At 39.9% G+C, this 27,741-nt stretch overlaps 1 protein-coding gene across 1 annotated transcript in view; it reads left to right on the top strand.

Annotated features, from left to right (window-relative positions):
- Positions 1-27,741, top strand: part of ltk (leukocyte receptor tyrosine kinase) — a 46,324-nt gene that overhangs the window by 1,898 nt on the left and 16,685 nt on the right. Inside the window, exons 2-15 of the mRNA XM_025060087.1 lie at positions 11,876-11,971; positions 13,481-13,630; positions 14,449-14,706; positions 17,288-17,470; positions 18,012-18,137; positions 19,840-19,989; positions 20,582-20,682; positions 20,786-20,946; positions 21,933-22,027; positions 23,128-23,199; positions 23,943-24,117; positions 25,217-25,367; positions 26,105-26,233; positions 26,358-26,514. Of these exons, the coding sequence (XP_024915855.1) occupies positions 11,876-11,971; positions 13,481-13,630; positions 14,449-14,706; positions 17,288-17,470; positions 18,012-18,137; positions 19,840-19,989; positions 20,582-20,682; positions 20,786-20,946; positions 21,933-22,027; positions 23,128-23,199; positions 23,943-24,117; positions 25,217-25,367; positions 26,105-26,233; positions 26,358-26,514 (2,004 nt within the window). The remainder of the gene's footprint in view (positions 1-11,875; positions 11,972-13,480; positions 13,631-14,448; positions 14,707-17,287; positions 17,471-18,011; positions 18,138-19,839; positions 19,990-20,581; positions 20,683-20,785; positions 20,947-21,932; positions 22,028-23,127; positions 23,200-23,942; positions 24,118-25,216; positions 25,368-26,104; positions 26,234-26,357; positions 26,515-27,741) is intronic.

Here is a 27,741-nt window from a genome sequence, read left to right on the forward strand (position 1 = left end):
GCCCCCCGCCCCCTCCCCTCTGTGTCTGAGTCATATCCACTCACGAGCCGTTTCCGTACAGAAGCTGGTGAAGGGCATTCTCTTCTCCGAGCAGCGGCCAAGTCTCCGAGAAATTACGTTTTTATTGATGTGATGTACATTAAGCTTAAGGCTCCAAATTAGTTTCAGAAACTGTCAGGGGCCGAAGAAAATTATAATAATATGAAAAAAACATAACAGTACAGGAACACAGCGTCAGGTCGTCCTGATGATATTAAACAGCAGCATGAATGTTGAAAACGTTCTGATCAGGAAGAACCCTCACCGGTGAGAACTGTTTTTACAGCCGAACATGTTGGTTCACAGATGTTGTGGCTCACACTTTGATCTCTGAACCTGTCGCTGCAGGCGGCAGTTAGACCTGTCGCGTTGATTAGAAGGGTGTAACCGACAGTTCATTAGACAAACTTCAGGGATTGGCTAATGGGATCGTCAGAGAAAAGTATAGGCGTTGCAGAACGGCAAACTACAATGTTTTTTTTACAATAAATCCTTAAATGATCATTTATTATCTTTTATGTTTAAATTAAACATTGAGCATATGTTGTTCAACTTCTCCTTAACTATTTTTTTGATACGTTTTTGCAAAATTTGCTTTCTTATTTGGTTAGCTTGTTTTTGACTTCTTCTTGCTTAATCTTTGGCTAATTCTGAGCTAACTACTTTTTTTTTGCTACTCTAGGTAGCAAAATTCACAGTTTGGTTCAGGTTTGATAGTCTTTTTAACTTTAATTTGTTTCAACACAAAAGTAAACTTTTTGATTAAAGAATATTTCCGGACAACATTCACAAATTTTTATTTATTAAATGTGTGCTAATGCGGTTGTGTTCCTGTCATCTAGTTATGAACATTTTTTTAAACATTTTTGAATCGTAATTGAATTTTCCATCAATCTCACCCCTAATTTGAGGCATTAGCCATGTTGCAACAAGCTAGCTCCACATGTACCGTGTGCTAAGTGCTAAACTCAACAATGCTGCCTAAGGCAAAGTAATCGAGAACAGATGCACTGAGCTTTAAGCATCATTAGAATTTGATAAAATAAATATAAAATTGCGTACTGTTCAATATGTAGTGCGTACTGAACCAAGACAATTCTGACTTTATTTGTTGCTAACTTCAGAGTCCCTGTGAGGCCATTTTACTTTCTTCCTGGTCAATTCTAATCGAATCTTAGTTTTAGGTGGAATTCTTAAAACTTTAAGTCAATAAGAATATTCGAAGCAATTTCAAATATTTTAAGGAGAGTTTGAGCTCATTTCTGACTTCGTCCACTCTCTGACGAAGCCACGTAGCTTAGCTGCTAATGTAGCCTCGAAGCTATTAAAACTTTTGATGTCTTTGATGTCTTTTTTTTTCAACAGAGACTTTTACAGTCCACCTTCTGAATCATGTGATTTGAACGCTCCGCTCTACAATACCGTAGTAAAGTCACTAAATGATCATTTACAACAATTACATTATGCAAAGAGCAAAATATCAAAAGGGTTCAAGAAAGGCTAATTGATATTCACGGCTACGTTTCTCCAAATGTTTTAATACGTCATTTACATGGGATCTGTAAACAGTGTTTTCAAATGACTCCCCTCTTCCATTTGTTACATTTCTCTGTGACAGTTGCATTTGTCTCCGCTGCAGTCAGGAAGCTTCTGGTGAGAAGCCTGTGCTGTATATTTCAGTGTGAAGTGTTCTTTTCAACCTTCTGGAGAGGTTAGACAGGAAAGACAGATGGATCACGACATCACTGGTCGAAGTTATAGTTATAGTGGAAAAGAAATGACTATGTTGATAGTCTAGATCAGTGGTCCCCGACCTTTTCATTGAAGAATCAATACATTTTCAAAATAAAACATAGTCTTTCTTCTGTCAGTATCAGAGTCTGAATGACCTTTTGTTTTGAAACGTTGACAGATTAAATGAAAAAAAGTTATGACTGTATTCTTTAACGTTGACAGATTAAATGAAAAAAAGTAAAGGGTTATGAGTGTATTCTTCGAAGTACTTTGGTAAAACTGAAGTACATTTGTGTCCCACTGCTGTCCGGTACCAAATGACCTACGACATTCTCACAGCGACTTCAGTCTTGAAGCCGTCGGGATTCTGTTTAGGATGTTTCTCGATTGAAACCGTAGGGACTTAGATTCCCCTTCAGGATTTTCTCTTTGAGTTGCGGTTCACTTTGAATCTCCTCACATGTGGAATCCGACTCCAGACTCACTAGTTTCTATAGGGACTATAGGGACTAGCACTAAAATCCCAAGAGTGATGATCATTAATGCATTTGTTTGATTTTGTTTTCATGGAATAGGAATAGAAACCTTGTGCCTACTGTAGATTCAACAAGTTTTCCTACTATGACATGGACTCAGTGATTTAGACTTCGACTCAAAATCCTCTTGGACCTTTTTTTTTTCAGCTTAAACAATTCTTGAAAATTTTGGAACACGAAACGTTGGAGAGCGGAGATAAAACCGTTCTGTTTTACTTCAGACAATGACTTAGTGAAGTTGTAAAAACTCATCACTGACATGCACCTAAGACTGAAGGAAGGTCTTGATGAAGACTAGTTGTCCTGTACCGTCGGAAGCCGACGACTACGACAGTTTATGTTGTGCGGTACAAAGGCTTACCAAAAAAAATATATATATATAATTTGAAAAAAAAAAAAATATATATATATAATTTGACTCTTTTATTTATTTTTTGTATTATCTTCCTTGCAATTTTCAGAAGCCCACTGGTGACCCCAAGGGGGCTACAACCCCCACTTTGAAAACTGCTGCTGTAAGATACTAACCACTGTTTTAAAACTGTCAGGTCCTTGCCATAGCTCAGGGGTCGGGAACCTATGATGACACTCAGAGCCCGACTGCTGCTGCCCGGGGTTTATGACTCTAATCTGCAGGCGTGTTGCATTTAATGACGATAATTTAATGTACGATAAATTACAAATTTTTTTGCTGATTTTGTCTTTGTACTGGTGCCTTCAGGGGTCGCCAAAGTGAATCACCTGCCTCCATCTTACCCTATCCCATTCCCTCTTCTACTGTTTACCAACAATCTCCTTTGTCCTCTTTCGTGACATCCACAAATCTTCTCTGGGTTCTTCTTCTCCTCACGACTCGCAGGTCCATCTCAGACATCAGTATCTGTGCTCCACCTTCACCGTCCCTTCTTTGTCCAATCCTGTCCACCCGGGTCACTCCCAGTGAAAATCTCAGCGCCTTCATGAAACTGAGTGCCTTATAATGACTGACATTAACGGACCTCTGACGACTGCGTTGCTCGTTGCCGTTCCAGCAGGTGACATCCCTAGATCACAGCTGAAATTTGGTTTGATTGGTTCTGATTTGATCCTTTTAGTCTGTATTCCAGACTAAAAGGATTTTTGCTTTTCTGCCAGTGGAGGTTTGTCATCATCGTGGTTCAGGTCATTATGTCGCACTTTGATACATTCAGTGACGTTCCACTGAGTGATGCAGTCCTTTCCACCGATGTTTACACTTAAGGTATGTGCGTTCATGTCTGTGTGTGTGTGTGTGTGTGTGTGTGTGTTTAAGTGGAGCATAAATGGTTCCATGCTAGGTTTGTCTCCACGTTTTCTGTGATGGCTGTGAAAGACAAACCTGATCTGCGCTCACTTATCTTAAATTACTGACAACCACCTTCGAGGATTGGACCCAGATTTGATTACCTTTTAGAAAAACAACAAACTGCTCTTCAGTAACTGTTCCTTCAATTGTTGGAGTCAGGTAAATTGTTTTCATGTTTTCTTGTTTGATTGAATATGGCTTTGGAATTGAATAACCTGATTTTCCGTTTGACGTCAGCTGTGGTCCGACCTTTTTGAAGAGGGCCCAGATTTAATTATGCAAAAATGTATGAAAGCCAAATGTTCCTGCTTTGATACTTAAGACGCCAGGTTTTGGGGTATACTACTGTTATATACACGTATTTAGTTCATACAAATACCACTGTTAAATTGTAAAATGACTAATTTTGTGTCTCCAATGCATTTCTAATGCATTTGAATTCAGACATCACAAGGTTAATGTAGACAACGTAGGTTTGCCAAGATAAGGTCAGTAAATTAAGAGGGCCCAAATACATTTAACAATATGTACACTTTATCTATTCTGGGCTTTTTTCTTTAAATAAAAAAATGTAACCCTCGAAACGAAATTTTAAATCACGATTAATCACATAGGGTTAGTCCACATTTAGCTTAAATTATTTTCTTTTTTTTATCCATTCTAAATGTATCTTTTTAACATGAATTTTAACTTATATTTTTGCGCCACACAAATATATGCTAGTTGTAAATAATGTTGTAATAATCCAAAAACAAGGACAGGGAAAAGAGGATTATCCTCAGTGGTATTTCACAGTGAAATGATATTGTAGCGTGTTAGGGTGTGAGAGGAAAAGAAGTTTGGAAGTTTTGGAACTTGTTTGGAATTTAGTAACTTATCTCCTGGCATCACAATACATTGTGGTGCTAACCACTTATCTCCTGGCATCACAATACATTGCGGTTTTAACTGTGAAGCTGAATTAGCCGTTGAAAAGACAAGTTTCTTTATTCATGTTCCTGCCATCCAAACATTAGCATCACATCACACGACTTCTCCCTGGATCAGATGGAAGTTGTTGATTCAAAGTCACATCACGAGAGTTAATTGTGTGTCAAAATTAATAGCATAAAAGGAATTTTGGTTTACTTCACACTCTCTAACATAAACAAATATATTGTAGTTCTTCACTAGAAAGGAGAGCTGAGTGTCATGAAGTGTCAATCTATCATTATCCAAAAATAGAACACTCTGTGATTACTCAGAAATTATCTGTGTAAGAATGTTTTCCAGGCGCAGCACAATCATAACTCATTGTCAGCTGCATGGACTCATCTTCTTCCTCGTCCATCATCCATCTTTACAAGCTATTTATTCCAACAACCATAAGAAACTCATTGGTTTTTTTTCTCTCTTGCAGCCATTTGGTTTTATTGCTTCAAATTTACTGGGTAACAAAAAACACTGAACTGTTTGGTCACGGATAAACTGGACAGTTATCTACAACGTAACTGTAGACTCACTCCGTGTTCCTGACAAGACTGGTCTGGTCCTTGCCTTAGGCAGCATTGTTGAGCTTAGCACTTCTGGTCCTCCGGTAAACACGGGTTGTCTGTGGAGTTTAACCCGATCAGAAGGTGGAGCCTCTCAGGCTAAACGTCACAGGGCTTGAGCTGGGGGTAGCCTATGGAGGTTCTATGGAGGTTCTCAGTCATCCTCCAGGTTCACACAGATGACTTCCTTCAGTCAAACCAGTGTTCTTACTCTGTTTGGTTTTATGAAGTTGTCAGTAGATAAAAGTCAGTGAGCTGGTTGACTGTGGCTGCTTCAGATTGTCTTATCTTTTCATTGTATCTTAACAGTCACAGCACAGTCACAGTCGTTTGTCTAATCAGTGCAGGATTTTCACTACAGTCTAGAATGTTGGCCTTACACTGACATTATCGAGGTAAGGTTGTAGTTTAATGTAGAGACATAGGAATTTCCATCCATCCATCCATCCATCCATCCATCCATCCATCCATCCGTCCATCCATTCAACAAACCAACCAACAAGACTTTTAAAGTCAACATTGAACTCAACCAATGAATCCATGCTCTAGTGCCACCTGTAGGACTTACCAGGTTTTGTAGCCCAGGACTAAAAATAATTCAATTAAATTCTGTAGTAATTATTACAAAGGCCTTTTCTTTTCTCTTGGTGTTTGTTCTCTGCAATTTATTTTGACATTTAGAAATCTTTTAGATCTTTGATGACTTGTTTGACAACCTTTAATCAATTCGGTGATTTTTGGGGGGAACGAACAAATGTTTCCATTGTGTACCCATCTCCACGCCTTTAAAGGATCAGTCAACTTTATTGTGGATAAAAAAAAATCTCCAAGTTCTAAAGGCTCGTCTGTTTGACATTGTTGATACAGGAAATGTTTTTAATTGACCAGATAATTTGGAGGGGGAGGGAGTGAGGGGGGGGGGGCAGTGGCCCAGTTGTCATTTCCCCTTCTTTAACATTCTCATTAAAAAGTTCATCTTTCTGCCTGGACTTGACATTTACAGCCTGTTTACTGATGCGTGTACATCTTGATAAAGCAGTGGAGGCTCCTCAGTCGAGTTCCAACTCAAAACTCACAGTGTGATTAGGCAGAAAAATCACATGTTCTTTTCTGCAAAACAGTCACCACTTGTCTAATCCTCAGTCTCTGAAAAGACATTGGACGGCATCGAGACATTGAATCTAAGTGGAGTCGGGCTGCGACCAATTAAAACATAAATTAAATTATTGAACTTGATTATTTTGGGAATACCAAAAATTTTATTTGTTGCACATGCCTGGGTCGTTGGGGTTGAGTTTTAACGCCGAGAGAGGGGAAAAATATTCTCACAGTGGGAAAAGAAATTCCTGTAACAAAAATGACAATAACAAAATGTGAAGGCAGTGAAGTTTAAGGATAATATAACATGTGAAACACTGCTAACAATTTCATTAAATAACTCTAAAGCGTTTTGTCTAATACCACTTTAACAGCAGGGGAGCTGCAGAGCTAAGATTAATTCACTCATTATGTTACATTTGTGCTTTTTATTCTCCAGTGTATAATTGCAGACGGTAAATGGATGTATTTCTCACAGTGTACTTGAGCTGAGAGTCTCAGCGTTCATCGCCGTGAAGCCTACAGTGAGTGGGCTTTAATGAGAATGAATACACCGACATGGCGTCCGCTCTAAATCAGGAGAGAGATTTCCATTATTCCTTTTTATTTCAGATCATTTCTGATGCAGTGATTAGACGCAGTGTTCAACTCAGCTTCACCAGAACTGTAGTTCACTCATTAAATGAAGCTTCAGTTAACTCGTCTTATTTTAACCTTAACAGGAAAAAGAAAGATTCTACAGGATTATTATGATTCAATTTAGGTTAGATCTATATATACATATAGGGAATTATTATATAGCGCACTATAGTGGAATGAAGAACGGTTTCGGACACTACATCAACGTGACGTTAGTTACGTCATTGTACAGTTGAAATAGATGGACGGACGCTGCTCCCTTTCTCTACGCATCATTTATCAGTCGCAACCGCAATGCATGATGGGATATATATAGCTTTTGTAGTGGCAATCGGTTGTACACTAAATTCCGTGGTGAAGTGTCGGACATTCGAACACCACTACAAAATGGCATGCTCCATATGTAAGTGCATTTTGTAGGCTGTAGGGGGCACTATCGGACACAGCCCTTGATAGCCATTAAAACAGACATTTTAAATGGGTGCAGATCAATCTCAGAGAAGTTAGAATGATACATAAACCTGACCTTTTTCAACATCTTATATGTTTGAAATGACCACAAAGACTTCGAGTCTCATCAACGATGACTCCCCAGTGAAAACAGAACGACAGTTCCATCTGCTGGTTCCTCTGATCTGGGATGTAACTCTTGTTTAAGTAAAGCCGTGACGAGTGTGTTTGTGGCTCAAGGCCATGTTTGTGTTAAACACACACACTCGACATGTTTGTTCACGTTGTCAATAGTTGTGTTTGACTTTAATGTGTGGTTAACGCAGGGCTGTTGTTTGACTGTAATAAAGTGGTCACATACATCTGTGGCAGTAATAACTCATATGTCACAGCTGCTTTTTTTTTTCTTCCAGAGCAAGAAGAATTGCATATATTTTAACCCATTGAAAGTGAAAGAGACTTGCTTGTCATTGTGACACACAGAACGTGAACGCTGCATTTTACCCATCACCAAAGTGAGCAGGGGGCACGTAAAGCCCGCGAAGCCTTCTGGACCCAAGTCCATTTCCTTAACCACTAAGCCACCACTGTGTGTAAGTGATTGCCCAATCAGCAACCCCTGATTGCCCCAGGGGAAATAGACATCATTTACATATCACAGCTGGCAAAGGTGGGATTTGAACCTTGGTCCTCTGATAACAAGTCTGATCCTTTTACCACTGGACCACATGCTTACAGGATCTGAGTTCACTGTTCGAGACCAGAGAACTAATCCAGAAAACAGTACTTGTCAATGTTGCTAATTTTAAGATAAGTCTGAGATTAGCCTATACAGTTTTAAATAACATGGGCTGTGTCCGAGACTGCCCCCTACCTTTACATCGTGCACTACACAGAGGAATCTAGGGAACATCCAATGGTCACTACCTAAGCAATGTATCCCATCATGCCTTGCAGTCCTGATGACATGGAAGTGAGGGAAGCAGCGTCCATCTGTCTGTTTTAATTGTGCGACAGTAATGACCTAATTAAGTCTTGTCTGAAGTCGTCCTTCATTTAACCAGCGAGTCCACTCTATAGAATTCTTCATACAAGGAGAACGGAACGGGTGAGTGATTTTGGACACAGCCGTGGTCTTGACATTTCGCAAATGTTGTGCATTAGGCTCATTGGAGCTGACTGAGCGGGCAGCTTTGTCAACACGCTCAGATTACATGTCACTGAGCTGTGAACGAGAGAAGAATAGTAGAGTCAGCCTGGAGGTGAGGAGGTGAGGAGAGGAGAGGGGAGGAGAGGAGAGGGAAGGGGAGGAGAGGAGAGGAGAGGGAAGGGGAGGAGAGGAGAGGAGAGGGAAGGGGAGGGGAGGGGAGGAGAGGGGAGGGGAGGAGAGGAGAGGGGAGGGGAGGGGAGGGGAGGAGAGGAGAGGAGAGGGGAGGGGAGGGGAGGGGAGGGGAGGAGAGGAGAGGAGGAGAGAGGAGGCGAGGAGAGGAGAGGAGAGGAGAGGAGGAGAGGAGAGGAGGAGAGGAGGTCCAACCTCTGTCATCAAGAGCTTTTATTCACTGATACAGACAAGTGAAAGAGTTTTAATGTCATATTTGCACATCCAAACATCAAAGAGGAAGTGCAGCAGTCCTGTATGGACGAGTCGATCTGAGCTTCATCACGTGGAGAAGCAGAACGTTGAAATGAGGAGCAGTGGAAGGAGGCATGGGCTGTGGGGATGAGGAGATGAAGGAGGCCGTCATTGATGTCTTTGTTCAGAAATGTTAGCTTTCAAAAGTTTCTCTCTCAGTTCACACTGTGTTGGACCAACAACAGCCTGGACTGTTATCAATGTAACCATTTTTTTAAACAAAAAGAAAAGAAGAAGAAACAGATTAAAAATATATATTCTAAATACAGAGAGGGGAAATCCCCTAAAATAATTAAATATTTGAATTTAATTTTGGTCTGTTAATGTTTAATGTGGGGAACCCCCCCATGCCCCCTCCACATGAATCTATCCATAGCAGCTTTTATTCCATAAACACTGATGCTGCCATTCAGAAACCCTTCTCTCTCAGTGTCTTCTTGTCATAATCACTCGCTGCTTTTACTGAACACTCGTTTTAGTTATTCCATTTTTCCTGCTTGACCTTTGTGACCTCGCCCGCAGACAGCTGAGAACAGAGGTTTGTCTTTTCAGCGGACATTAGGAAAGGTTAAGTTACGATGACCCCGCTGAGATATTATCAACTCTCTCATTGTCCGGCGGTCACACCAGTTGGCGTGTTGAATGTCAGGTCACATGTCAAGCCCCCTCCTCTTTAGTTTACTTGGCTCTGTGTACAGACCCTGCTCCAAAAAACACAGGCCGGGCTGTGATCCTAAGAGCATTCGCTTAAGTACTGCAGGTCTTAAGGTCTTAACATTTTTGTTCTGGCAATGTTATAAAATTATTTTTCATCTTCTTATTGAAACCAAATTTATTTAAGTTGACAAGAAACTTTGACCAAGTTTTTTGTCAAAATGTTGCTTCAGGTTACTGTATACTATTATTAAGACAAAAATATTTTGGTTTTTTTCCCTCTTTTTATTTTGCTCAAAATATCATGGCAAATGCTCTAAAACATGAATGAATGATGTGTGGTTAACACAGTACGGTGATATATACAGTCAAGATCAGACTGGTGTCCTGCTCTGATGACTTAGAAGGACAGTGTGATTGATGGATTACTCCTTCTAATAAGTACCATTTACCAGCGAACTCGGTCAGAATTTAAGGTCAATAGTTGCTTTCTTATACTGTACTGTACTGTACGGTGACCTGGGGCGGAGGTGGCGTGTTATACGCTTTGAAATTTCTGCTTTTGTTCTGTCCCAGATATCAACCAATACCGATAAAGTCCTGGTAATATTTATTATGACTCTTAACAGTTTCCAGGACACATGATAACGAACAACTGTGAACTTACAGTAGACACATTCTTTTTGTTTTTCTGTTGTACTTCACATGGTTTGCAGCTCCAGCTGGAACCATTAATTACCACAACTGAAAAATATGTTGACAGCCAATGTGAGGCCATGTGTGTAGTTTTCTGTTTTATCTGCATCTATTATCAGTGACTGAGCCAGGGTTATACACATCAGATACAGTGCAGATGAGCTGACGGCAGGAAACAGAAATCCTCCTCCTGCTGTTAGCGTTTATTAATGACCTACTCCATTTTAAAATAATATGTAATGAAACATGTCTGATTCTCTCCCTAAAACTTCATCTGTAAACCTGAAAAGATTTTTTTTTTGCGTGTTTTTTCAGTTTTTGAACCTCAGTCATTCTTTCTGTTCCTCAAGTAGTTTTTTTCTTATAAAACCCTTTTTGTCCCTTACATATTTTCTTCTCTTCCAGCAGCGCAGACAGTAAAATCCCAAATATTTTTATTCAGGCTCTGAAAAACCCTAACCTACTTCAGAGTTGGGTCAGCCTGTTCTCGAAAAGCGAGCTGCGTCTGCGTCTCACAGCAGCCAGGCCTTGTTAACCTACTTAAACCTGAGAGAGTTTGAAAACTTCACAACTCAGAGACACAACTCAGAGACGTCATGGTGGTGGTGGAGAAAACCAGTGTTGGCGTTCTGAAAACACGTTAAGTTAGAACCCTCAGGGATCGCAATCAACTTTGACCAGCTTTGTTACGTTTCATGAAATAATGAACGATTTAAAAATCAGTGCAAAATTCCAATTTATAAGCAATGAAGTGTCATCTACGGCAGAATGGTAAGTGATTATGTCACCACTATATCTCTATAGCTACTCAAATGTAAAGGGCGATAAAAACAAGACTAAAATTAACTAGGGATGTCGGATATCAACTTTTAGCCGATATGCTGATATTGTCCAAACTCCTAATTTCCGATTCAGATATCAACCAATACTGATAAAGTCCTGGTAATATTTAATAATATTTTATATTTAGTTATTTATCTGTACAAACAACTGCACACGTTGCTGGCACCAGCATTCTGCGTACAATCCACTGATTATTAAAATAGATGAATAAAATGAGCTGCAATGCTGACATCTAGTGACTTTCACGGTCACATACAGTCGTTTATCACGAAAAAACTATTTTTAGGGTCATTTGACGAAACTCAGGCATTGCTTTATCGGGGTTTCATTATCGGAGAAAAAAACTGTAACAATGCTTACAGATATGATATAATTATGCTAATATGGGCCAATAATATAGAGACGTGTGTAATCTGTGTGAGGTGTCCTGCGGCACACACTCTCTGATGGTGAATATACTGTATGTTGCGGTGATGAAGACGGATTAATCTGCGGGCCACAGGATCACTGATGCTGCTGCTGATGGCTGACATTTTGATGAATGTTTAACCCTTTAGAAGAACCAGTACATTCTTTTAACAAAATGTAAATCATGATTGTTGATTCTGTGCCTCACTCCTTGGATAACAATCACACACAACATTTATTGCTGGCTTTTAAACCACCGTCACTTTCTCTGTCTGTTTCTCACTGCTAGCCAGCGCCACTTGTCATACTCTTCTGGACAGATTTCAGGAGGAAATCTCAGACAAGGAGAGTCCTTCTCACCTGGATTCTGAGGACGACAACCAACGTAAGAGCCGTGCATTTCCTAAGGATACACACGAACTGTAGAACGATAATAACAACAAAAATAATATTAATAATAAATATAATTATTATTAAGCTGTGTTGCATGTATTCCATTAAAAAGAGTTTAATAGCCCAGCGGCTTAAACAATTATTAATTTTTACGGAAAACGAAGTTGTTACCGCTAGCGATCAATAGCTTTTCTGTTAGGCTACTGTGTTATACTAGTAGCGTATGTCTGTCTGTGAATGGCTGTGTGCGTATATGTGCGTGGGGCGCGCGAGAAAGAGAACGGTAGCGAAAGTTGAGAGCAGTTGTCGTCCTGTCATGTTAAAGCGTGAGTTCGTTATACAGGAGCTGTTAAAACAATGTTTATGTTCTGTTGTGCTCGGTGTGGCTGATAATAAAAACAAATTCCAGAAACGTCCCTGTTTCTGTTGACCTCTGCTGCGGACGAGCACAAAGTGAAGGCAGTTAGCCCCGGAGCTAACGTAAGCTTTGGCGCTGGAGCAGATCACTTAGTCTCCCCTGTGCATTTCAACTATGGTCAGGGCTGCGAAGTAGGAAAGAGCTAACGTGTAACCAGCCGTGTTACAGGAACTGTTCGGGGGGGGGAAGTATTTATTTAATTAAAAGTGAAAATGTTACAACATGGACACCTGCGGTTTATACATATGCTTTTGTCCCCTTCTTTTTAAACTTGCGCTCAATAGTCTGGAAAGTACAGTAAGCAGTAGAGTCGCTTTTTGGCCCAACAATCGGGAAATTTATAGTGTGAGTCTTTGCAACCCACACAGGAGAGGCCAAGTATGTGTTAAGTATGTGGTTCCTCTGGGGCTCAAACCCAGCATCTAAGGCAGATGTGTAAGGCAGGCATTCTAACCGCGACACTACACCACAACTTATTTCTCATTAAACCCCCCAGAGAGAACGGAAGGCTCACATTAGTATTTTTAGTAAAAGTTACAAACAGACAATAGAAACCAGCCAAATAAAATCACTTTTACATTTTTGATTTATGTATGTAAATCCCCTCAGGGATTGTCATGGCTGTTTAACGTGTAATCTACCGTGAAAGCTTTCACTCACTGTCACATGACTTCTTTTTCTGATCCCGCGTATCTTCCCTGAACAGAGACACACAATAACTGTTAATTTCCTGAGTGTCCTAAATATAAATTCATAAGGAAATGCTGGAGATGAGCAGAGAGCTAAGTCTTTAGCATAGAGAAGCTAAAACCTCCTCACTGCTCTTTCCTCATTGTTTACAACCATTGTATGTTAACCGTAAAAGGCAGTTTTATATGTGAGTTAAATGTCTATATTTTTTATTTTTAAAAGGTGTTTTTTTCCTCTAGAATTTAAGGTTATAATTCCCTGTCTGTTCAGAGTAGTGAACTGTTTGAAGTAACACGTACTTTGAGTCCGGAGTTTTCCACAGACCCACGTGTCTGTAAATCTACTGTAACCTTCAGACTGAGTTAAGGTCTAACCTCTCTCTCTGTCCTGCAGTCACGTCATGTGATTTTGAATCACAGTGCCTCTGGACTTTATCGAATCACAGCGACCAAAGTGACTGGTTGCTGGTGTCGCCACGGCAACCGCAAAGGGCACGGGCCGGGGAAATGCCAGTGACTGACCACTCAGAGGGAGACACCGGGGGTGAGACTCCACTCACCTCGCAGTTTCAGGACATCAACGTTGTTTTTCTTTCCAAACTCTTTTCAAACATACAGAATATACAGTATTTTGACCTGTTTTTTTTTTTTAAAGTACAATCTCACAGATACTTCAGCTACAGGTTTCTTTGAAGTACAGTACAGTACTTCGCAGTCTCCTCGTTCTTCTGTAATGATAGGATCTAACTGTATTCCGCAGTGTGTGTGTTATATGTATATGAATTCTATCCTTGAGGGAACATTTTTTTATTCAGTTGAAAGGCTGTATTGTGGGGACATTTTTCAGGCTATTTTGAGATTAAAGATTATATTTGGAGTTAGGATTAGAATAGGGGACATGTTAAGGTCAGGATTAAGATTAGACGTACATTTGTAGTGGTTTTTAGGGAATGCATTTTACAACTCATGAAAACTGTGTCTGAGTGTGTGTGAGATTTCTCTACGTAGATATTTAAGGGGCTTTCAACGTTAAGCTCTCTACTCGACGTGCGGCAGCCACTATATTTGAATGAAAGAATATTGAAAAAAAAGTGAAATGATATGAAGTTAAAATAAATAAATATATATAAAGATATATTTCATCAAGTCCTGATGTTGGATTTCAGCATTATTTTATCACCACTTTAAAGCTTCTTAATCAACATGTCAGCTTCAGCTTTTCTTTCTTCCTAGTTCTACCATTCAGTGGTCCATTTGATCTCCAAAATAAAAGCTCTCTGATGCAACGCTGATGGAGCGTTCGGGTTTGGCTGCCATAAAAGTGTCTAACTTGAACTTTCTCCCTTTGCTTTATTACCACAGGGCACTTCCTGCTCTTAACCCCATCCTCCGCCGCTGAGGTTTCTGGGAGCTGTCAGTACCACATCACCAGCCCAGTTTTACCAGGAAGCAACAAGCACTGCAGCCTTCACGTGGCTCTGTTTGAGTCTCAGCCGGCGTTGGGAAACCTGACGCTCCTGATCAAACCCATCCTCACATATTCTGATGTCCAACCTGTGGCCCTCAGGAGCCACAGGAGCCCAGAAGCCCACAGGTCAGATAACACACAAACAAGTATCAGTAAAGTCGTACGTCTTTTTTGGATTGAAGAGCCTGCTGATTTGTGGAAGAGCTTCATGTTAAAAGCTGGGCACCAAGTATATTTTACTCACAGAGCATTTAAGTTAAGTTGAGAATTTTTTTTTATACATTAACATGTGGAATAAACTGAAGAATGGTGTTCTGTTCCCCAGGGAATTGTCTAAAAAGGGATGGAGGCCATCTCTAATGTAGCTAAAAGCCTGGTGTGCCAGCAGATGTGAACCGTGGAAATGAATTTATAAATAATTGGTTTTGACAGAAGACGGACACAGGGTTGTATGCATTAGGTGTGCATGCAGCCTCTGTTTGTGTCTGTGTAGTAATGGACTGAGCAATTCCATTATGAGACTGTCAGGTATTCAACCCCGTCCACCGGCCTGGAAGTTTCATTAACTTCTGGATGCTCTTGTTATTTATAGCGCAGAAAACCTTTATGTAAGAGCACAATGTGTACTTTGTCTGTGTGTGTGTGTGAGTGTGTGTGTGGCCACAATTCACGTGCCGCATTTATTGTTCTCTGAAATCAAAAGTACTGCAATCAAAGGCAGTAGTGAGAGTGCCCTGTGAATTGTGTGCATTAAAATGATTATATTTCCTCATTTGCCTCCTAGTGTTAGGGGTCAAAGCTGTTGTAGCTGCTGTTTACATAAACTGAGTTCAATTTGGATGGATTTGATCAGAGGAAGTTTTGAATCAATGTAAATCAAAACCATTAGAAATATGGCGTCCCACAAGGTGCAGTTTTAGGACCCTTTACAGTCAGCTTATGTAGCTAAGAAGACGTGAACTGAAACGGTGCATTAAAAATATGGTGTTCCTCAAGGTCCAGTGTCGGGACCCTTTATGTTCAGTTTATAAAGCTGATTATATGTTACCAATTGAATCTATCTCTTAACCTTTCATGGAACATCTGATGAATTTTGATCAGATTTTTTTTTTTAGTTTTCTTTGTATTTCTTTTAAATAGCATTAGGGTCCTATAAAAAGTTAAGATGCTTATATAACAATGTATTTTGATAGAATTCGTGACCTTTAAAATAATTTTTCAAAAGCGAGATCAGATCATTTTGATAGAATTCGTGACCTTTAAAATTATTTTTCAAAAGCGAGATCATTTTTAATATATAGTATTTTTCTCTGATAATGTGCACGTGGGTCTGTGTTCAATTCAAGAAAATGTTGAAGTCTTTAGTTTTAAAAAAAGATCTAGTCTAGTCATTTCAGTGGAGACTACGGAGACGGCAGGGACTCTATGGAGAAACAGGTTAAAAATGTGGAGGGAGGAAGATGGATTTCTGCGGGAAAGATAAGTGATGAACTAAATTAATCATAGTAGTTTATGAAATAATCTATGTTTGGTCAGAAACATGTAAGGTGGGAGGTGCTGAAAAACACATGATGGGCAGAAAAAAAGGATTAAAAGGTGTTTCAGGTGTCATGTGGAGCTCTTTAAGATGTTTATGAGATCTTTACGTCATGTAGGGAGGTAAAGAGGTTTAATGGTGAAAAAGTGCTCACAGCTGATACAATATCACCAGTCCTCCTGTGGATGGAATGAATCATCTTCCTCTGTAAGATGGACAGTTATTTACAGGAATGTTCTTATATGAGATGTATTTTAGTGGAAGCTGTATCTTCCTCTGTAAGATGGACAGTTATTTTCCACAGAAATGTTCTTACAGGAGATGTATTTTAGTGGAAGCTGTGAAACTGAGGCACAGCCTCTGCTTTGAAGTACTAATATACATAAAACCCTAACTCTACAGCGGCGCTAATTCTTATTCTAACTCCAAACTTAATATTCAACCTCAAAATGACCCTCTTTACTGTATGGACTTGAAGGCTGTCCTCACAAAGACAGAGGGTCCTCAACACAAAGCACCAAAAAAATGTCCCCACAAGTATGTAAAGCTAAACATAGTCCACACACAAAATATTTTTAATTAATTGAGTTGAAGCTTGACAAATATAACAGTGTCATTTCATCCCCGTACCCCCCCCCCCTTTTTTCCGACACAGACGGAAACAGAGTCTGAATCTGATGGAAATTTCTTCCTGTGAAAAGGGAGTTGTTGTTTTTTTCTGCAGCAAACATATCTGCCCATTTAACCTGTTTTATAAACATTTTTAGTATATTTTAAGTTTAATTTCAATTCTTATTTCAAACTATAAGCCCATTGAGACAAATGTGTTTTGTGAATTTGGTCTGACGATGAATAGAACAACAGGTGGCTGTGCTGTGGAGAGATTTCAGAGTTTGTTAAAAAACACGGACAGTGGCAGGACATGAAAAATGCACTGAAAACGCAGCAAACGTAATGTTTGCTCTTTGTCTTATCAAAAACATATGCAAAACACGGTCGTCGTGATCAACAACATGTATCCTGACCTCTTTTAAGATTCAATTTGCTAATGCAATTTGCCAAAGTCAGTAACCTCGTTAGCTCAGTTATTGACAGCAGGTGACTGTTGAGTAAAGACAGAGGAGAGAGGAGCTGCCTGTACGTCTGAATGCTAAGTTACATCAACAACAAGTACCAGGAGCTGTGCTGTGGTTCAGAACGTGGTACTACTCTGGTAGAAATACTCCCTTCTTGTTGCAGGGCAGAGTGGGAGGTTCTGGAGATTTCCATTGGTGAGGTGGACGAGCCGTTTCAGGTGACCCTCGTTTACACTTCCTGTTTGTGGAAAAAGGGACTGACTGTGGCTCTGGACTCACTGGAGTTCGTCGACTGTGAATCAGGTGAATCACCATGTCCTGTAATGGCAGTTAAATCACAGTGGTGTTCTTCAACTGCAGCTCCAGATAAAAAAAACCCAGTCCTCTTTTAGACTATGATTTTTTTATTATTTAAAGAATCAAATTTTTGTTATTGCCATAACTGCCACAATTTCACAAATTTTTACTTTCGAGCCCAAACATTGTTGACTTCCGTTATTGAATGACTTCTGTCCTTGCACATGTATCAACCTGTGTTTTACTTGCATTAGTGTAGCATTAGCATTAATGTAGCGTTAGCATTAGTGTAGCATTAACGCAGCAGAGACAAGTTCCTGTTTGTCCATGATAAGAGGCCAAGTTTATTTCCCTCATTTCTCCTTTCTCTGTATAACTATGTTAACTGACCCCGTTGTCATGACAACCATTCTGAAGTGTCCCAAGTTTCTGGTGTTTCCTGTGGAACCAATATTAGACCATTTGTTATTTTTTTATTCATTGGCCCCAAGTGTTCCTGGAAAGACACTAAGTGATCACAGACTGTTGTGTATTTTCCGAGGTCCAGACCACCAGGATGGAGTCTGTGGAGAATATTTCCACTGCGTCCACGCCGATGTCTGTATCGACCCCAGCGACGTCTGCAACTTCCACACTGACTGTCCCTACGGAGAGGACGAAGGCTTCCTCTGTGGTAGGAGTTAAGAGGACGTGTACTTTTTTTTGTGTTGTCAAATTACAGATCGTTAATTTTGTTCTAAAGAAAATTACAGTTTTAAAAAGTTAGATCGTTAATTTTGTTCTAAAGAAAATGACAGTTTTAAAAAGTTGTTGAAAAGTTTGTTTTTCTGGCGAAATGTGGGAAAGGCTGCTACAGTCTAAGCTGCTACAGTCTACGGCCCAAACGTTTTTTTCTGGGGACCCATATTTTAAAAGTCACAAACCTTTGTGACCCAAGTCAATAGACATTATTCGTAAATTCCAGGGAAACAAACACAGACGACCCAAAAAAAAATCTCTTGCGACCCACCTGAGGGTCATGAACCACTCTTTGGGAAACAATGGTCTACGTGACAGAGGTAGGGCAGCTGTAATGATTAAAATCTACTCAAAATCATCTTATTGTAATTATAATTTGACCTCAGCATTTAATTAACTTCCCCGCATTACAATAAATATAGTCGTTTCTGGTCACGAATATGTTTTTAAGGGCTTTTTCACGGCTTTTTGTTTTACCCTGCTAGGTTGTGGCTAACTGCTAACGTTTGGCTAATTTTATCCTTGGTTGCTTTTCACCTATTTTTATTCTTTGACATTTTATGATGATTGTGTTTGCTTTGTGTGTTTTGTCCAACTTGTAGCTAATTTGGTTACTAATTGTCTTTCTACACAGAGTACTTAGTTTAAATGTACTAGAATGTGAACGTGTGAACTTGTGTTAAAGTACCTTCTCTTAAAAACTGTGAGAACAAAATGTGGATTCTTCAGTTGATATCTTAACATTTATCAATGTCCAAAGTTGGACATTTCTCACGTTTCTTCTCTGAAAGTCTAACTGAGCTCAAAGAAAACACAACCACACGCTGTGAGCAGAAACATTTCGTTTGTGTTTCTGAGTCGTGGAGCCGTAGGAAAAGGTGGATTTTCCGACATTTGTTTCGGTACATTCTTAGGAACCAGAGTAATAACCGTACTGTATGTTTAGAGCTGTGCCAAAGGTTCGAGTCCAGCATGTCTCTTCACAGATTATCATATCCTGTCTGTTGCATTTCCTGTCAAGGTCTGGTGTCAACTCAAAGGAATATAAAAGATCAGTGCTGAGAACACGTTCTTGGAAGGAACTATATTTTCAGGTCTCTGTTAGTGGTTTGGTGTGTGACTACATTTCTGAAACCAGAAGTTTCCACTGTATCACAGCTATTAGAATATCAATTACAATATTAAAATTAAATTAAATTACACTATCTTAATCACTGATAAACCTGAGGGTAATTTTCTTTAATTTGATTAAAGATAATAATGTTAATGTGAATGAATCTGAAAATTAGAACAAACTGTAAAAATATAAAAAAAATTCTATATGTACAGTATATGTATGTTTATGTATGAATATCTACGAATATATGTATATTTAGAAAATACATATACACATACATATTTATATGTGTATATGTACGTATGTATGTATATATGTACATACTGTATGTACGTTTATATACATATATACTGGCTATACATATATTCAGATATAAACATACATATACATTCATATTTTTTGTATTTCTACAGTTTGTTCTCATTTTCTTGAGTCTAACATTTTTACCTTTTTTGCCTATTCTTTAATCACTTCAATCACATTACAACATCTAATAAATGTGTTTTTGTTTCTCCTCCAGGTGCTCTTCCATCAGGGTCACACTGTTCGTTTGAACGAGACGCGTGCGGTTGGTCGGTTTCTAACCAGCAGTCAGGCTGGAGGAGAGTGGCCGGAGATGAGCTTCTGGAGAGAAAGGACATGCAGGGAGCTGCCCTGCAGAGCACACCAGGTGGGTCACGCTGTCATAGGATGAAGAAATAGTTTCCCACCATACAAGGAGTTGTCACTACCATCGATGCGGGGGGGGGGGGGGGGGGGGCATCATAGTGATGGCAGCCATGCATCGTTGTTCATTTGTTGTTGTTAAAACTGTTTTATCTCAGAAAAAAAAATCGCAAATTTCATGCAGTTTGCTGTTAGCAAGCAAGCTGAAAACTTTAGGTGATGTGTAAAGTTGGTTTAAAGTCTAAAGTCTCTTTTTTTTACAGCCATTTCCTGTGTGCTTTGTGCTGTTTTGATGCAGGAGTTTTGAGTCATGAGTTTTGAGTCATGAGTCATCAGTGTCTTTTTTCTGTATGACGCAGACAGTCAGGTTAATTTATTCCATTCAAACATAAAAAATGAAGTACAGGGAGTGAATAGAAATGATTACAGACCCCTGGGTTATGATAATAGGATATGGAATGTATTATATCAGTGTGATATGCTGCGCACGTGCGTGTGTGTGTGTTCCTCCCTTATCCACATTTTATCACCACTGACTCCATCCATCACAGTGGTCGCAGTGTTCCGTTCTGAACTCTTCTTCTCCCTCTCCCCAGGATACTTCTTATTTCTCGGGATACGAGAGAGCAACCCTGTCCGGGGGGCAACCATTCAGAGCCAGACTTTCCCTCCTCCGGTGTCTCTTGCCCCCTGCCAGGTCTGAGCCTCAAACTGTGGCTCCACCATTGTTTCCTTCAGAGTTTTTCACTCGATGTAGACATTTATCTGATCCTGCGTCGATCGTTTGTCTGTTTTCACAGTTACACTTCTCCCTGTATGTGCACGGAGACTTTAACGGCTCAGTGTTGCTGAGCATAGAGGAGAACGGGACCAGCAGCGCACCGCTGGTCTGGGAGAGAAAAGGTCAGCAGGGCGACAACTGGGACGGCGTTGTCCTGCAGTTGGATGGCCTCCTCCATGAGTAAGAACTAAACCACTCACTCATTCACACTGTTTCAGTCTTTTGTGAATAACAGCGTGTCTGACTGACCTGGCCGCTCCATCTTCTTATTCCTTTGAATAGTAATAAATAGTTACATTGAGTGCAACTGGACAGAGTAGGTTTCTTGAAGACGTTTCCTCTTGGATGCGAGGTGAAACGTCTTCAAGAACCCTACTCTGTCCAGCTACCCTGGATGTAACTACTTTTGGATTAGATGATCTGGACGACGGAGGACCTACACAGACCTGCGGTCTTTTAGATTGTTAAGAAATCAAGCAAATATAAATCTATTGTAAAGAGAAGTCAGCGTTCCAAAATACACAGCAAATCCCTCCACCCCAACATAGGACTCTCTTCTTAAGCATGGGTCTGAAACTCCAGACCCCGGGTTCACTTCAGGCCCGCAACCCCCAACATACAGCCCAAGAGTTTTAAAAAGTAATTCATGCCCTTAAGACTTTAAATATATATATTTGTAACTTTTTAATTGGTTCATTCATTAAAATGCTTTAATTTTGGTCATTTAAGAATAAAAACATTTTTTGTCACTGTATATTGAACTATATCAGAGTAAATTTATGACATTTTGTGTTGTTTTTGAGAACAATGAACGTTTATGTTTTTGTGGCCCTCCAGTGTAACAGAGGTGGCAGCTGCAGCCCCCCACACCCTTAAACAACAACATGGGCACTGAGGGGGGTTACAAATGGGGTCATAACACCTAGATATGAACACAGTCCCTTTTGTCTTACAGATTGCAAACTAAGAAGTAAATATTTCCAGAAGTCTCCTTCCAAATCTAGATCTTCCATCACCCTCTGCACTGATATCTGTGCCTCTGATTCGGTCATTTCTAGACGAGCTAAATCTTAGCGTCTTCGTTTTCTGCCATTTGTAGTTTAGCTCAGTCTCCTGTCAGTTAAAAAGCACCAAATAAAGCTCCCTGTTTCCTCCCTTTGTACCAGGTTTCACATGAAGGTGACAGCTGTGTGGAGTCAAGGTTCCAATGCTGATGTTGCTCTTGATGACATTGCAATTGGAGCCTCCTGCTTCAGCAAAGGTGAGCGGTTAATGACAACACAACAACACAATCTTGACCTGATGCTGTGCTAATGTGTCCTAGCGTTAGCAGTGTTAGCTGTGGCCGAAGCCAACATTTTCTCTGTTGTTGTTATTGATTAAAACAGTCATTAAAAACACAACGTTGGCTCTGCGTCCTTGGACAGAGCTGTGTGAGTTGAACCGATGACTCCATTTTAGGTTTTTCTCTAAAACAGACACATGGACACAGACAGAATATGACGTCATGTCTCAGTTTGGCCGTTTGTTTACAGGAGCTTGGACATGGAGTAGAATAGAGGAGACAGACTTTTCCCTTCGATAGGTCAATGTTAAAAAGTCTTGTATACCAGGGCTGACCAACCAGTCAAGAGGCTAAGGCAAAGAGCCGCAGGTTGGCTATGCCTGTTGTAATACATGCATTACTTATAATATATACAGTATAAAATAGCTCTCTACATTGAAGAGCTGAGTTGCTGTTTAAAAATAAATGAAAAGAGAATTACTTTTAGTTGGTGCAGAATAATGGAGTTTGATCTCTGCTTTTTGACTCATCACTCCTGTCTCAGAAGCAGAGAGTCCGATTCCCACAGGAACCACTTGCTTGGCACCTGCTGGGGGCAGACTATTAACAGCATATCTAACACAAGAATTACCCAAATATGGGATCAATATAGTTCAGATTTATTATTAATATTAATATTATTAAAGTGACACAAAAGTTCCTGCATTTATTTAATCTCCATCTGGAGGAAATGACCTTCAGAAAAAAACTCTCAGATATACATCATTAGATCAAAATGTCACAATCATCACTCTGATTTTTCATGAAGGCCAAGAATCGTGATACTAACAAATGTGTGAAAACGAAAAGAAATCTTTTTTTATAGAACCTTCATTTAGTCAAACCATCAACACAGTGGCAGGTTGTCGTCATTCACACAGCCTTCCCATCCTTGAATCAAGGCTTCTAAAGCCCTCCGTCCACGATTCAATCTCAGTCTTCACTCCTTCAATTAGAATACATTAGACGTCTCCTATGAGAAATCTGTCGCAGCAGTGACGCAGAGAAACCATGAAGGCTCTCCTGTCTCTCCTCAGACATCAACTCCCTGCTGCCTATAATGGGCCTGGAGGACATCTTCAGTCCTCTTCCAGAACCTTCAGCGTCAGGTACGTGGCGTGTGCTGCTCCAACCGCGGTGTATCGTGTGATTACTAATCCTGACTTCACGCTGATTTTTACACACCAGGTGCTGAGATGCATGCTAACTAGGTTAAGGTTCTCACTGTGCTGTAACAGATGATTTTCTTTTTACTTGTTCCAAACTAAGTCGGTAGAACTGTGTTCGTTTTAGTTTAGTTTGAGTCAGTAAAATATCAAAATGATTTTTATGTAAAATGTTGTAAATATTTAAATTTACTGAAATTAAACTTTCATGGCGTTCCTCTAGGATTCTGTTTTATGAAACAATATTTTTTTGAAATTATTTATTTAACATGTGATACATTTATTACTGTATTGTATACTTTTACAACGCGTTATACAGATTAACGTATTTTCCTGACGCATTTTAAGTCGCACTTATAATCATGCTTTGGCTGGGTTCGCAACTTATATATTGAAATATATAATTTCACATATTTGTTATTTTCAAACTGACAGCCACTAGAGGGCACTGGTGCGACTTATACTCCAGTGGGACTTATAGTCCGGAGAATACAGTATATTACTTTATTGAAGTATACACAGACATACATAACAGTATTAAATAAGGTATTAGCTCATAGCTCGGTCAGATTTATGGGTCATGTCAAACATCAAGGCGTTCTCAGAACAAATACCGAACCATCATATATTCCGATCACCAACATACAGTATTAGTGATTCTCTCCACTCTCTCCTTACTGTTCTAGAGGTTTCCCTGATGACCTGGTGGTTCAACTCTTGCGGTGCCAGTGGTCCTCATGGTCCGACCCAGGCCCAGTGTGACAGTACCTACAGAAACAAAAACGTCAGCGTCACTGTGGGGAAGGATGGACATTTGAAAGGAGTCCAGATGTGGAAAGTACCTGCTACCAACAAATATCTGTAAGTCGACGTGTGGTGACTGTAGGTAGACACAAAAAGGAAAAAAAATAGGATTTATAGTTACCTATTTTCCAGACTATAAGTTGATCCTGAGTATAAGTCGCACTAGTGCCCTCTACTGGCTGTCTATGTGAAAAATAATGAACATGTCAATTTTTAGTGGCACAAGAGTAGCAGATACTGGTACGCAAAGCCTACAGTGCCCTCTACTGTCTGTCAGTGTGAAAATAACAGATGTGAAATTATATATTTTAATATGGAAATCGCAAAGAATACTGTATTTGTTTTTCACGTAACATAAAACTGCGGAAATTGACTCTTATGGTGGAAAAACAGATGAATATGGAAATTAATCGGTGACGTTTTTATTGTAAGACACGATCATCAACTAATGGCCAGCAGGTGGCCAAGAAAAAACGAATGTGTTTTTCATAAGTAAGGCTTTTAGAATTAATGAGTGAGTGCAAGTTAGCGCCGGGTGCTAAGAATGCACCACCGTAAAATCTATTCGTATTTAAAAATCATTAAGAAACTCGAAAGCAAACATCCCACATCCACAGTGATTGTTTGTCATTTTATATTGGCTGGTGGAAGCAGTAATTTGACTGTAATTTGAAGTGTGACCCAATGTTGTTTCAGTTATACAATGAGAGCTGAGTCACTGCCAAATCACAGGTGAAGACGTCGTTGAACTCATTCGGTTTTCATTTGTAACTGAGTGCTGTGTGTGTGAGCGCTCGGGGACTGTGCTCTCCTGGTCATGTTCAATAACTACTGCTGTTTGATTGTGTGTGATTGTTTGCACAGCAGGTCATGGGACTCGGGGCCTCACAAGTGAAAATGAGGCACCGTTAGAGCCGGAGCAGTTTACAGGGTGTTGAATTTCTCAGGCTAAATTGTACATAATTACTGCCTCTGCTCAGATCAACAAACTGCAGAAATGCAAAAAGGAAATCTGTATAATATCCATTATGACTGCAGAAATGCAAAAAGGAAATCTGTACAATATCCATTATGACATCACCCCCCCCGAGACCGGGCCAGAACACACTTTGTCTAACAGCATGTCATAACGCAGCGCTGTGATAATCTCCTCCAGGATCTCGGCCTATGGGGCTGCGGGCGGGAAAGGAGCTAAAAATCACAACAAACGCAACCACGGAGTCTTCATTTCCGCAATATTCCCTCTGGAGAAAGGGGAAACACTCTACATTTTGGTGGGTCACCAGGGAGAGGACGCATGCCCTGGGGTAAGTTAGGGACTATGGGGGGGGGGATTATTCATGGAAGAGTTCATTAAAAACCTGTCTATTTGGGTTTGTCTTTATACATTTTCTTTGTTGTTGTTGTACTTGCAGTAACTTTAACAATTTTTCTACCAGGTTGAAAAGTATTTCCAACTGTGATTCCTAAATGTTATCTTGGAATTTCTGTTCATTTACACGGCTTTTTGAAATGAAAATTTTTTACAATTTTTTTTAATGTAACCTCCTATTTATAATGTAATTATTGTTAGCTGTCTTTGGCTAGCTTCCAACGACTTTCAATGACTTTTAGTTAGCTAACACTTAGCTTAGCGTTCTTCTTACAAAGGGACAAAAAGCTTTGAAAGATTAGTGAAAATTCTTACTGCTAGTCTGGGTAACTTTACTATAACTAACCCTTTAAACTTTCTATACTTAATCTGGATCAGATTCAGAAATCAAATTTGTTTTGTTTGACTAGCAATGCTAAACCAGAATCTGTATAAAATTAAGGTTTTCCCTCTGAGTTATACATTAGATATTCTTTAAAGTCATTGTTACACAACCTAAAATACAAGTTTTAGATTCACTAGATAAACTGCTCTAATCCAGTGCAGTGTATGTGTAATCTAAACATCTTGAAAAAGTCTAGCTACCCCTCTCTGGGGCAAAGTGTTATATATTTCATGGAGGAGTAAATCATTCGGTGGAACATCTTTCCTCCTCTGAAAACCTTCTTGTAGAGGAACCCACAGACTCAGAAGATCTGCCTCGGAGAGTGGTCGGTGATTGAGGACGAGCTCAGGGGGGAGGCTGGAGCAGAGTGGGCCGGGGGAGGAGGTGGAGGAGGAGGAGCAACATACATCTTCAAGGTGACACTTTGACACCCAGGTTCCTCAGGGACTTGGAACTTTTTGTTGTAAAAAACCTTGTGACTTCCACTGTTTTAGTTGAGGAGGCTCAGAACATCATCGTGTCATTTCTCCCCTTGTTCAGATGGAGAATGGAGAGATGGTTCCTCTGCTGATCGCAGCTGGAGGAGGAGGAAACGCTTACCTGGAGGATCCAGAGTCCAGCCTGAACCAGATACCCCTGGAGCAGTATGAGAACAGCACAGTACGGCCCAGCACCAGCGGTCGGACCGGGGCTGCAGGTAAGTTCATCTATCATCGCTCTGCTGGAGCAGTATGAGAACAGCACAGTACGGCCCAGCACCAGCGGTCGGACCGGGGCTGCAGGTAAGTTCATCTATCATCACTCTGCTGTTTAGCTTAAATCGATTTTTTTTTTTTATCTCGTCCAAGAAGTTTTTGCCTCTTTATAACACGTTCTGTGACTCTCAGTAATTCTTAACCATAGGGGCGTGGCCCAACCTTGAGCCCCCAGTGCCACCAAGAGAGCTGCAAAAAAATGTGGATGATTTTGTTACGCGTTGATATTTAATGGGCCACATTGTACACACACAAACAGGTTAAGAACCTGTGCATTAACTTATTATTTCCACTTCAGTGTAAGATTTCAAAGTTAACATCTGATAAAAAGACCAAAAAAAAAACAATTTAATTAGGACATTGGGTCCCAAAGTATGGGGCAGGCCCCCTTTAGGGGGCACAAAATCTTTGCAAGATTTTCCTTTAGGGGGCACAAAATCTTTGCAAGGGCGGCCTGGCAGGTCAAATAAATTAAATGTTTAAAGATTCCCAGATTTGTAATTTTATTTCTTTTTTATTTTATTTCTGTTTTGAGGAATAACAGTCGTTACAGTTACAGGGAGGGGAGGGGGGCTAGATAATAGTCCTACTAACCTCAAAAGGGGGCGCTGTAGAAGAGGTTTAGGAACCACTTTAATATAGTGACCAATGTTTATTATTATTATTATTCCTGATACTGTGAAGCTGACGTGACCAATGTTTATTATTATTATTATTATTCCTGTTACTGTGAAGCTGATGTGCTGTCTGGAATCTGTTTAGTTGAAAAGTTATATTTAAATTAATTCCTGATCAATTTAAGCCTCAGCTGACGGCAGGATTTCCTCTTTGTAAGTGATGATCTTCAACTGCTGTGTGATACGTACGATATGTCAAACTGACAGTTTCTCTTTCTTCAAACGGCGAGCTTGAAAGCTTTTGTTCACACACACAGCCGTGCAACATTACGCTCACACACACTCTCATATCAGAGAGCGTTTGGCCTGAGGACGGTGATAAAAGCTATTTGAGAATGTTTCCCTCGTCTCACAGGTCTTCACCTCTGAAACTGAACATACAGAGTAAAAAAAAAAAAACCAAAACTTTCTCACAGTATCCCTCTCGGTTCTGCAGCGTTTTTTTTAACAGTTAATAGATGCATCAGCTGCTCTTTTTGAATCTGCTGTGGG

The sequence above is a fragment of the Cynoglossus semilaevis genome, chromosome 1, assembly GCF_000523025.1.
Source record: "Cynoglossus semilaevis isolate Cse_v1.0 chromosome 1, Cse_v1.0, whole genome shotgun sequence".
NCBI lineage: Eukaryota > Metazoa > Chordata > Actinopteri > Pleuronectiformes > Cynoglossidae > Cynoglossus > Cynoglossus semilaevis.